Raw genomic sequence first — 12,687 nt, forward strand, 5'->3', positions numbered from 1 at the left:
AATGCAAGGCCCCACACTGCCCGTACAACAGTTGCAACAATCGCAGACCTGTATTTTGAGTGTCTTCCTCATCCACCATACTCACCAGACCTTGCTCCAAGTGATATCCATATGTTTGGACCACTCAAAGACGCAACGGGAGGAAAGAAGTTCCGTTCTGATGTAGAGGTACGCCACGCGATGCGTGAGTGGTTGCGCGGACTACCAAAAGAATTTTTTTCTAAAGGAATTTATGCTCTTTGTAAGCGCTGGAGGACTTGCGTTGACCACGAGGGAGATTATGTTGAAAAGTGATACAGCTTTGTACCACTTCTGCACAATAAATAATATTTTAAAAAAATATTAAAGGTTTTCACCCTCGTAAGCTGGACAAGGAAAGTCTGTAATGTTCTTTTGCTTCACGGACGACAGCCCTGATATTGACGTGATATTCCGCCATTTCCTGATCCACAAAACGTCTATTGGGTTAGACCAAGAGCTTTGTTCCATGTATTGGAAGGTTATATAAAATACACTTGTAGCTTCTGAATGTGATACTCAAGCTGTACATTCATTGTCTTCGTTGTCGTCACCATCTTCCTCGTTCTCATCGGTTGTTTGAGTTAAAGCTCAGTGAGCTGGTTGTCAGTTAATTCTTCTTCCGTTGTGCAGTCAACGGCAGTTGTACTAATCTACTCAAGTTACGGAGCTCAGCGTCCGTTTATAAAGACAGCTTCACATGTTTACTTTTAGTTGGCGCCATAATACAGGGTGATTCAAAAGTAACTGTACACAATCCGTGGGTGTAATATATGGATCAAAATAAGAATAAAATTTTGTCTGAAACTGCTTTATTTCCAACTTATGATGCATAATGTCACTTGTGGTAGTCATTACAAGATGGGCCAGTACAGGCTTTTGGCGTCTCATGTTCGCCTGGACATCGACTGACGTTCCTTTGTCGCCGATCCCCTACACATATCAGTGGGGAAGCAAGAGAGTACCGCAATCCTGCTTATCCAGATAAGTGGACATATTGTGCAGGACCAGTTGCTTGGCCGCCACATCTCCGGATCTAAAGCCCTGGACTTCTACCTTTGGGGCAACTGAAAATATAGCACAACTACAGCAGCGAATTGAAAATAGTTATGCAACTTTGCAGAATGAGATGAACGGAGCCTGCAACATTCCGAGAACGGTCCCTGACTTCGTCTACATGGACCTTGGTTAGAAGATGCCTTGGGGTAAATGTACAATACATAGCTGAGTTGAATTTCGTGCCTCTTCATGTCTTTGCTTTCTGAGAATTAATTTTGTGCTGCACTTGTGATCCCTCGTCTACTCTATAACTCTGACACACACCAATTTCGGACAGCACTTCATTTAACGTTTTGTTCTTATTTTTATTCATACATTGCACCCACGAAATGTGTACAGTTACTTTTGAATCACCCTGTATAGTTTTACACGGTTTAATATGTAAGAAGAACACTGATACTAATTAATGCATGCACAATAAAACATAATGATCGGGTTAGAAACACGCTGTTTCACACTAAAACTGATCGAACTGTCGCCTTAGCAACAGTCGCCTGATCCATATCGCAGACGGCGAGTCATCGACAAGTCCAATCCTAACTGAATCAGGAGCACTTGTACGTAAACAAACACCGAGAATCGGATGGTCGGACTAAACGGCGAATCAGACCATCTGAGGTCGGATTAGCGAGGTTCTACCGCACTCGAGCATCAGATCTGTGGGCAAGCGTCCGACCTTGACATTCTGCGATGGGGAGAGTACGTCCAGCACCTCGTCGCCTACTCGTGGTTTCACTGCCGTTGAACCAGTTTCCATGTATGCTAACGACAGTAGCGTGCCAGCAACTGGCCAGCTTCGGCGTTGCCAAGATTCTTACTCCCAGGCGCCGGGCTGTAACAATCTGTACTTTGTCAAAGTTGGGTATGTCAGTGCCATTAAAATTGCTACACGACGAAGATGCTGTGATATGAAATGATTAGCTTCTCAGAGCATTCACACAAGTTTGGCGCCGGTGCCGACACCTACAACGTGCAGACATGAGGAAAGTTTCCAACCGATTTCTCATACACAAACAGCAGTTGACCGGCGTTGCGTGGTGAAACGTTGTTGTGATGGCTCGTGTAAGGAGGAGAAATGCGTACCATCACGTTTCCGTCTTTGATAAAGGTCGGATTGTAGCCTATCGCGATGCGGTTTATCGTATCGCGACATTACTACTCGCGTTGGTCGAGATCCAATGACTGTTAGCAGAATATGGAATCGGTTGGTTCAGGAGGGTAATACGGAACGCCGTGCTGGATCCCAAAGGCCTCGTATCGCTAGCAGTCGAGATGATAGGCATCTTATCCGCATGGCTGTAACGGATCGTGCAGCCACGTCTCGATCCCAGATTCAACAGAGGGGACGTTTGCAAGACAACAACCATCTGCACGAACAGTTCGACGACGTTTGGAGCAGCAGGGACTATCAGCTCGGAGACCATGGCTGCGGTTACCCTTGACGCTGCATCACAGACAGGAGCGCCTGCGATGGTGTACTCAACGACGAACCTGGGTGCATGAATGGCAAAACGTCATTTTCTCGGGTGAATCCAGGTTCTGTTTACAGCATCATGATGGTCGCATCCGTGTTTGGCGACATCGCGGTGAACCCACATTGGAAGTGTGTCTTCGTCATCGCCATACTGGCGTATCACGCGGCGTAATGGTATGGGGTGCCATTGGTTACACGTGTCACTCACCTCTTGTTCGCATTGACAGCACTTTGAACAGTGGAGGTTACATTTCAGATGTGTTACGACCTGTGGCTCTACCCTTCATTCGATCCCTGCGAAAACCTACATTTGAGCAGGATAATGCACTACCGCATGTTGCAGGTCCTGTACGGGCCTTTCTGGATACAGGAAATGTTCGACTGCTGCCCTGGCCAGCACATTCTCCAGATCTCTCAGCAACTGAAAGCGTCTGGTCAATGGTGGCCGAGCAACTGGCTCGTCACAATACGCCACTCACTACTCTTGATGAACTGTGGTATCGTGTTGAAGCTGCATGGGCAGCTGTACCTGTACACGCCATCCAATCTCTGTTTGACTCAATGCCCAGGCGTATCAAGGCCGTTGTTCTGGGTACTGATTTCTCAGGATCTATGCACCCAAATTGCGTGAAAATGTAATCACATGTATAATATATTTGTCCAATGAATATTCGTTTATCATCTGCATTTCTTCTTGGTGTAGCAATTTTAATGGCCAGTAGTGTACTTTCCTTACCGCCTCACGTGCATCCATCTCCAGCGTGAGACAATCATTGTCTAGGTGTGCACCGGTCATAATGTTCTGGTTTATCAGTGTGTTGAGTGACATCAGTACTCACCGTTCCAATGTGACGCCCATTTCTTTCTCTGTTAAGTAAGCAGCATACCTGCAACAAAATAGAACCATTCCTCTATAAGGCTCCGTTATCTTTCTAAACCTTACAAAACTAATATCAGCAAAAATGATTTCACTGGAATTCCTCACCTTAAGTTTAAACAAATACACTGGTGGAAAAGAAAACGAATGATCCGAATGGGATACCACGACAGCTTGCCACGAAGGACAACAAAATGGGGCGTAGAATATAGTCGACGTCCCGCTGTGCTGTGTGTCGCGGATGACAACCAAAGAGGCCGTGCTATGCAAAGAAACTGCGCCGCAGACCTTCACACCTGGTTATCGGCCCGTACAATGGGCGACAGTCAGGTTGGTTGGTATCCCATCGCTGTCCAATGCGTCTCCAGACACATCTTCGGGCTAGAATCTTATTGGCCGGAGGAGAGTTGTCTTCAGTGATGAGTGCCGCTTCTATCCTCAAGGACCAGCGAAGACTTGTCTGAAGACGACCCATACAGCAGTGGGATACCAACCTGACTGTCACCCGTCATATGGGCCATCAACGAGGAGCGATGGTTTGGGGTGCCATTTCATTTCATATCAGGACCCCTTTGGCTGTCATCAGCGGGAACCTTCTAGCACAGCGGTACGCCGAGGATACTCTACGCCCCATTTTGTTGTCCTTCATGTAAAGTCAATTGGACGGAATTTGGCACGATACCCACAAGACGGCATCCATAACTGCTTCATGAGGGCCAGAAGTTAGTCAGTCTTGCTCAGTTTGTGAAGCACTCACTCTTTAATAAATCATCCAATTTTTCTGAAGCTGTAGTCATTTGTTTGTCTGTACATCTACATCTACATTCGTACTCCGCAAGCCACCTGACGGTGTGTGGTGGAGGGTACCTTGAGTACCTCTACCGGTTCTCACTTCTATTCCAGTCTCTTACTATTCGTGGAAACAAAGATTGTCGGTATGCCTCCGTGAGGGCTCTAATCTCTCTGTTTTTATCCTCATGGTCTCTTCACGAGATATACGTAAGAGGGAGCAATATACTGCTTGATTCCTCTATGAAGGTATGTTCTCGAAACTTCAACAAAAGCCCGTATTGAGCAACTGAGCGTCTCTCTTGCAGAGTCTTCCACTGGAGTTTATCTATCATCTCTGTGACGCTTTCGCAATTACTAAATGATCCTGTAACGAACCGCACTGCTCTCCGTTGGATCTTCTCTATCTCTTCTATCAACCCTATCTGGTACGAATCCCACACCGGTGAGCAGTGTTCAAGCAGTGGGCTAACAACTGTACTGTAAACTACTTCCTTTGTTTTCGGATTGCATTTCCTTAGGATTCTCCCAATGAATCTCAGTCTGGCATCTGCTTTACCGACGATTAATTTTATTTGGTCATTCCATTTTAAATCACTCCTAATGCCTGCTCCCAGATAATTTATGGAATTAACTGCTTCCAGTTGCTGACCTGCTATATTGTAGCTAAATGATAAAGGCTCTTTCTTTCTATGTATTCGCAGCACATTATACTTGTCTACATTGATATCCAATTGCCATTCCCTGCACCATGCGTCAATTCGTTGCAGATCCTCCTGCATTTCAGTACAATTTTCCATTGTTACAACCTCTCGATATACTACAGCATCATCCGCAAAAAACCTCAGTGAACTTCCGATGTTATCCACAAGGACATTTACATATATTGTGAATAGCAACGGTCCTACGACACTCCCCTGCGGCACACTTGAAATCACTCTTACTTCGAAAGACTTCTCTCCATTGAGAATGACGTGCTGCGTTCTGTTATCTAGGAACTCTTCAATCCAATCACACAATTGGTCTAATAGTCCATAGGCTCTTACTTTGTTCATTAACATGGTCATCACATCCACAGATTTCCGTCCAGTTCGGATAATGCCTTCGTGGTGCGTCGTTTCTTTTCTTAGAGTGTATTAAATAAGACATTAGGAAAATTGTTATCAAGATGGGGAGGTTTCGACGATGTAGACTGCATTCATGATCAATGATGGTTTACCTAATTGGAACGGTTAGAAGTGACCTAGATTAATAGAAGGAAAAAGAGGCATGAGTTTGTGAAGTGATTGCTTTCAAAAATGTTTGTATCCACTCTGTTTCGCAATCACTATTGCCAGAAAAACGTGTGACGCACACTGTACCATAATACATATTGTATTAAACGTAACGCAGAATCGTAAAATTTTATCAAACTAATCAAAGTTTCTGATTTAGTCATAGCTACTTCACATCCAACAGACACCAAAAATTAGCACTACGGCTGAAAGTACCGTGGCTTTTACGGACACAACGGCTGAAAGATGCGGAGACAGGCAGACAAACATTTCCAACGTTAAAAAAGCATCGGTCTCAATTTGAGCGCTTGAGCAGTCAGGCTGTGTTGGCTTAGGAACACCCAAAAACAGCGAATTTATCCCCTTCGTGTATTCAGTTACAATTTTCGCTAGTCTTTCTGTTATTAAATTATTCTATTATTTCTTTTAATTCATTCACCGATCCACTGTCTATATCCTGCAGTGTGAGGACATTAAAGAATGTAGCTACTAATTCATAGTGAACTTCATTTAGACTGTCTCCTGTTACGAGTTAAAAATTAATACTGCGACAAAAAGTTTCGGCGATCTTCCGTACCAGTTTCTCAATGCAGTCGTTTCAATAATTCAGCGGGAAACTGCAGCACCTGGGCTCGAGATTCTGAGCACCAATTGATCCAATGTCATTACGGCAGCAGTAACGTGAATAAGGGAGAGTACTCTTCTCTCTGTATCCGTTTCACTTTTGCAGAACGCCAAATCAGCTACAGACTTTACATACCGCAGGCATATTTTAGCATCGTTGCCATCACATTCAAAACACTGACAGAATTGGGTGCGTTTGGATACAGTGCAAATAAAAATACATGTAATTCTTTTTAATTCTCTGGCATATGCATGTATCTCATAGAACCAGCCACCGTGTGCTTTTCCAAGCTTACATGTAATGAGCCTCTGGAGAAACATAACAGGGCATAATTACACATGAAATATTTATCATATAACGCATCACAGTTTAATATGATTTTTTCATACTTCTTCATTACTTGCTGATTAGCGAAGTTGAAACTACGTCTATATCCTTGTTTGACTGCCTTCTAGCATGTTAAGTAAACCAATTAAAACTCACGAAGTTGAGATGTCTACGTGAAACTGTACGAGATAATGACGCTTTCCAGAAGTTAAGTCACACATTTTGCTGCGGTTCATAAGACGTATGTAACACGCTGTGAGCAGATGTTACTTAGTAATTGTAGAGAATTCGTCCGGTTTCAGTGAATGAAAAACCACGTAACATTTGCACCGTGAGAAACTGAGCCGGCCGCTGTGGCCGAGTGGTTCTAGGCGCTTCAGTCTGGAACCGCGTGACCGCTACGGTCGCCGGTTCGAATCCTGCCTCGGGCATGGATGTGTGTGATGTCCTTAGGTTAGTTAGGTTTAAGTAGTTCTAAGTTCTAGGGGACTGATGACCACAGATGTTAAGTCCCATAGTGCTCAGAGCCATTTGAACCATTTTTTGAGAAACTGAGATCAATGCTCACTTGCAATAATTTCTTTTGGAGAATTGTTTCAATCTGGATTTTTATTTTTAATTAAAAATTAGTAGCTTATGTTGATTTACGTCGCTTTATTTTCAGTTGTGTTACTACGGCACTGTCAAAGATGAAATTTGCCCGTGTTTGCATTTCACTTCTGGTTGATGCCTGATTTATCCCTTTTCAGGTGATTGACTGAGTCCACATAAAGACGTAAAGACGTAGCTACATTTCCTTCCTGGTCACTTTCCAACATTACAAGCAGATTGCAGCCTGATAGCTTAGTCAGATAGCTTAGTGATTACGGTAAGACGTCCATGAAATTGACCGAAAATGTCAATTTTCAATTAATTATTAGTAGAACTCATGAACAATAAACTTCCAAAGTTTCAATGATGAAATCGCACAGGAAATGCCTGAAAAATAATTAAATGTATGAGGCGACCTTTCAGCCACGCCTATTTTTTGCAGCAACACTTCGATACCAGCTGGATGTACAACGATTCTGAGGATTACTTACGTGGGATACATGTTGAAGGCTCTTTCGTTTTATAGATCGTATGTGACTCTGTTCCGAATCTTAGAAACAGTAACAAGCCAGCAGCTTTGTTTATGAAGTAACAGTTCTTGTTTTGCCTTGTGCTACTGACGGATTTCATACGGAATTGCAACTTTTGATGCAGTTGTTGTATTTAACAATGAGAACGTAGGGAGGATGAAAGTATTAGAGGGAATGGGCTTTGAGATAGGAAATTTCACTCGTGACACCTTGAGAAAAACGGATTCGCAGTGCCTCTCTGCAGCTGAAAAGTCAGTTGAAGATCTGGTAAACGAAAGGCGCCTTGAACGGAAAGAGAACCCTGAGTACCAATCTGTGACCTTCTGAAGAGGTAACATAAGGAAGAACGTTAGGCTGTAATTTCCTGGAAATTATGTTTCTTGAAGTTTATGTATCTTTTTCTCACAATATAAGAAATTTTGTACACTTATTTCTATAAATCCAGTAACTGTTGTATTAAAAGTAAATTTTGAAATTCTGAGTGCAACATAAGATTCGGAAAAAAGTGCTGGGAATTTTGTATGAATTTTGTATTACACTTACAGAAAAATAATAATAAAATTATTAAAATTCTCCTATCCCTATATTAAAAAAAAATCATGAGAGAAACTTACTATATGCGAAGAGATTAATCAGAGAAAATATTGCAGAAATCTCTTCAATAGTTTCTGAGAATAAGGTATATATATATATATATATATATATATATATATATATATATATATATATATATATTATTTTTTGAAAATAAAATTTTTAAATCTCATAAAAAAAGGTAAATGCATATAAACTGAGTAAGTTAACAGTGAATATGTTAATTTAATGTAAAGCGTGGTAAAAAATTTCATTGACGTATGGACTTGACGTATCTATCAAATAGTGTGTGTTTTTCATGAATGTGCCCCCCTCCCCCTTCCGAAAGGGGTCAAGTCGCGGTAAGCGGGAGATACGGCTTCGAATAACGGTCTGTCACGTCTTTACATCGCATTTTTGGTTTTCTGCCACGTACACTGACTTTGAGCATTAAGCGACCATGTAGTTCACACACAACTTGCCTGTCACTCATGGAAAACCTCGACAAAGTGTAACGGCATCTACTCTGCAGCTATGCTCGGGCAACTCGCAGTACGCGGCAGGAGTATAAGAACTGGACAGAGTTTGTCCAGCGGCAGCGTTCTTCTCAAAGTGATACAGAGAACGGCGAGGGAAGGCCTGAACCATTGATGCGCTTCCAGTAGCTCTTCTCGACTTGCTGACATTTAGCTATCGATCGCCAGTGCACCCCTGCTTCGCTTCTAAAGACTGCCGCCTCTGGCCGGCTGTGGCCGGTGACACATGGACCGTGACGCAACGGACAGAATCAGCTAATAAACTACTGGGGAGTGGCCCGTAAAATACAACTGCTTTTGATAGTTCATGACTGAATTCCCGTTCTGACATCTAGACTTATGTTTTCCGTGATTTTTCTAGATCGCTTAAGACATATTTCTGGATGAAACTTCGAGCTAGATTAAAACTGTGTGCCGGACCAGACTCGAACTCGGGATTTCGCCATTCGCGGGCAAGTGCTCTACCGACTGACCTACCCAAGCACGACGCATGACCCGACCTCACAGCTTTACTTCCGGGACACAGTTTTAATCTGCCAGGAAGCTTCATATCAGCGCACACTCCCGCTGCAGAATGAAAATTTCATTCTATTTCTGGATGGTTCCCTTACGAAAGGTGTTGCAGACTTCCTTCTCCAAACCGAGCTTGCGCTTCTTCTTTGACTGACGGAACGAAAACCCTAATCTTCCTTCTTCCTTCAAATTTTTCTTCCTTTTTAATGTTCCGTTCCTCAGTCGACAAAAATGGAACACTTACAATAGCACTTTGTTGTCCGTCCGTCTGTCTATCTGTCCGACAGTTAAAGACTCTCGTTTTTCTCAGGAATGTATTCACGAATCAAGTTGAAATATATGTCACATTCTGAGGCCTGTGGCTCTTTGGCGGTGTAAAACATTGAAGCTTCTAAGTCAATACAGTCAAAAGATACGGCCATTTAAGTCACATATTTTTATGCTTGCAAACTCACTCATCAAAATCTATAGGGTAGCTATAGTTGATTAGAATCATGAAATTTGGCAAAGAATGAAGGTTTCACGCTATTGTACAAGTAAAGCAAAAACTCCGAAAACGTTTCTTTTTAATATCACACACAAAAAATTGATTTTTTCAGATGTTATCCGACGTCAAACTTGAAATTAAAACAAGCAGTAGTTCTGCATTCAGGTTGACTGATTCACGACGGTAAACGTTAAACATCAGGCAAGAAATGACTTTATTGCTCATGTGACGTTTTTCGGAATTTATTCATCATCAAATACCACGGAGCGATTACTGCACGTAGATATGGCGTTACAAGTTGTATGTGAAACAAACACTCGCAGCCTCAATGGAGAACTGATGATTATTATAATAATGGTCGACTGTCTCCTGCATATTTTTATATCACATTTATGTAACTGAAATCAAAATATTGTGGAAAAGCTTGGCTTAATTGGGACCGATATATTGCCTGTGTCGATAACATGCTAAAATCGTCGAGATCCTAGGTTTCCAGGATGGATAAACTATCTGCATACATAATTAATTTTGTACGGAACACTGAATGAGCAGGTTCTACCCGCATCTGCCCAATTTCTCTTGAATAGTAAGAGCTATGGTCCACACTGTACTGAAATTTGACAAGCACCTGCATATAAACCAGAATTTTATTTCCTTATACACTGAAGATCCAAATAAACTGGTACATCTGTCTAATATCGTGTAGGGCCAGGCGAGCACGCAGAAGTGCCGCAACACGACGTGGCATGGACTCGACTGATGTCTGAAGTAGTGCTGGAGGGAACTGACATCATGAATCCTGCAGGGCTATCCATAAATACGTAAGAGTACGGGGGGTGGAGATTTCTTCTGAACAGCACTTTGCAAGTCATCCCAGATATGCTCAATAATGTTCATGTCTAGGGAGACTGGTGGCCAGCGGAAACGTTTAAACTCAGAAGAGTGTTCCTGGAGCCATTCTGGAGCAATTCTGGACGTCTGGGGTGTCGCATTGTCCTGCTGGAATTGCCAAAGTCCGTCAGAAAAGCACAATGGACATGAATGGATGCAGGTGATCAGATAGGATGCTTACATACGTGTCACGTGTTCGAGTCGTATCTAGACGTATCAGGGGTCCCATATCATTCCAACTGCACACTCCCCACACCAAAACGGAGCCTCCACCAGCTTGAACATTCCCCTGCTGACACGCAGGGTCCATGGATTCAAGAGGTTGTGTCCATACTCGTACGGGTCCATCCGATCGATACAATTTGAAACGGGACTTGTCCGACTCGGCAACATGTTCCCAGTCATCAACCGTCCAAAGTCGATCTTGACGCGCCCAGTCGAGGCGTACAGTTTTGCATCGTGCAGTCATCAAGGGCACACGTGTGGGCTTTCAGCTCCTAAAACCGATATTGATTGATGTTTCGTTTAATGGTTGCCACGCTGACACTTGTTAATGGCTCAGCATTGAAATCTGCAGCATTTTGCGGAAGGGGTGTACTTATGTGAAGTTGAACGATTCTCTTCAGTCGTTTTTGCTCCCACTCTTGCAGGATCTTTTTTCTGGCCGCACCGATGTCGGAGATTTGATGTTTAACCGAATTCCCGATATTCATGGTACACTGGTGAAACGGTCGTATCGAAAAACGCACTTCATCGCTACCTGGAAGACGCTGTGTCCCATCGCTCGTGCGCCGACTACAACATCACGTTCAAACTCACTTAAACCTTGATAACCTGCCATTGTAGTCGTAGCAGCAGTAACCGATCTACACTACGAGCAATTAAAATTGCTACACCAAGACGAAATGCAGATGATAAACGGCTATTCATTGGGCAAATATATTATACTAGAACTGATATGTGATTACATTTTCACGCAATTTGGGTGCATAGATCCTGAGAAATCAGTATCCAGAATAACCACCTCTGGCCGTAATAACGGCCTTGATACGCCTGTGCATTGAGTCAAACAGAGCTTGGATGGCGTGTATATGTACAGCTGCCCATGTAACTTCAACACAATACCACAGTTCATCAAGAGTAATGACTGGCGTATTGTGACAAGCCAGTTGCTTGGCCACCATTGACCAGACCTTTTCAATTGGTGAGAGATCAGGGAGAATGTGCTGGCCAGGGCAGCAGCCAAACATTTTCTGTATCCAGAAAGGCCCGTACAGGATCTGCAACATGCGGTAGTGCATTATCCTGCTGAAATGTAGCGTTTCGCAGAGATCGAATCAAGAGTAGAGCCACGGGTCGTAACATATCTGTAATGTAACGTCCACTGTTCAATGTGCCGTCAAAGCGAACAAGAGGTGACCGAGGCGTGTAACCAATGGCACCCCATACCATCACGCCGGATGATATGCCAGTATGGCGATGACGAATACACGCTTCCAATGTGCGTTCACCGTGATGTCGCCAAACACGGATGCTGCAAACAGAACCTGGATTCATCCGAAAAAATGACTTTTTGCCATTTGTGCACCCAGGTTCGTCGTTGAGTACATCATCGCAGGCGCTCCTGTTTGTGATGCAGCGTCAAGGGTAACCGCAGCCATGGTCTCCGACCTGATAGTCCATGCTGCTGCAAACGTCGTCGAACTGTTCGTGCAGATGGTTGTTGTCTTGTAAACGTCCCCATCTGTTGACTCAGGGATCGAGACGTGGCTGCAGGATCCGTTACAGCCATGCGGATAAGATGCCTGTCATCTCGACTGCTAGTGATACGAGGTCGTTGGGATCTAGCACGGCGTTCCGTATTACACTCCCGAACGCACCGATTCTATATTTTGCTAACAGTTATTGGATCTCCACCAACGCGAGCAGCAATGTCACGATACGATAAACCGCAATCGCGATAAGCTACAATCCGACCTTTATCAAAGTCGGAAACGTCATGGTACGCATTCTCCTCCTTACACGAGACATCACAACAACGTTTCACCAGGCAACGCCGGTCAACTGCTGTTTGTGTATGAGAAATCGGTTGGAAACTTTCCTCATGCCAGCGCGTTATAGGT

The 12,687-nt window shown here is 43.5% G+C and overlaps 1 protein-coding gene across 2 annotated transcripts in view; it reads right to left on the minus strand.

The window, feature by feature from the left end:
- Positions 1-12,687, minus strand: part of LOC124795367 — a 285,690-nt gene that overhangs the window by 166,305 nt on the left and 106,698 nt on the right. Inside the window, exon 2 of one of the 2 annotated variants that reach the window (XM_047259370.1) lies at positions 3,391-3,438. The exons of the other annotated variant lie outside the window; for it this stretch is intronic. Coding sequence (XP_047115326.1) covers positions 3,391-3,438 — 48 coding nt within the window. The remainder of the gene's footprint in view (positions 1-3,390; positions 3,439-12,687) is intronic. 2 annotated transcript variants of the gene reach the window in all.

The sequence above is a fragment of the Schistocerca piceifrons genome, chromosome 4 (genome assembly GCF_021461385.2).
Source record: "Schistocerca piceifrons isolate TAMUIC-IGC-003096 chromosome 4, iqSchPice1.1, whole genome shotgun sequence".
Lineage (NCBI taxonomy): Eukaryota > Metazoa > Arthropoda > Insecta > Orthoptera > Acrididae > Schistocerca > Schistocerca piceifrons.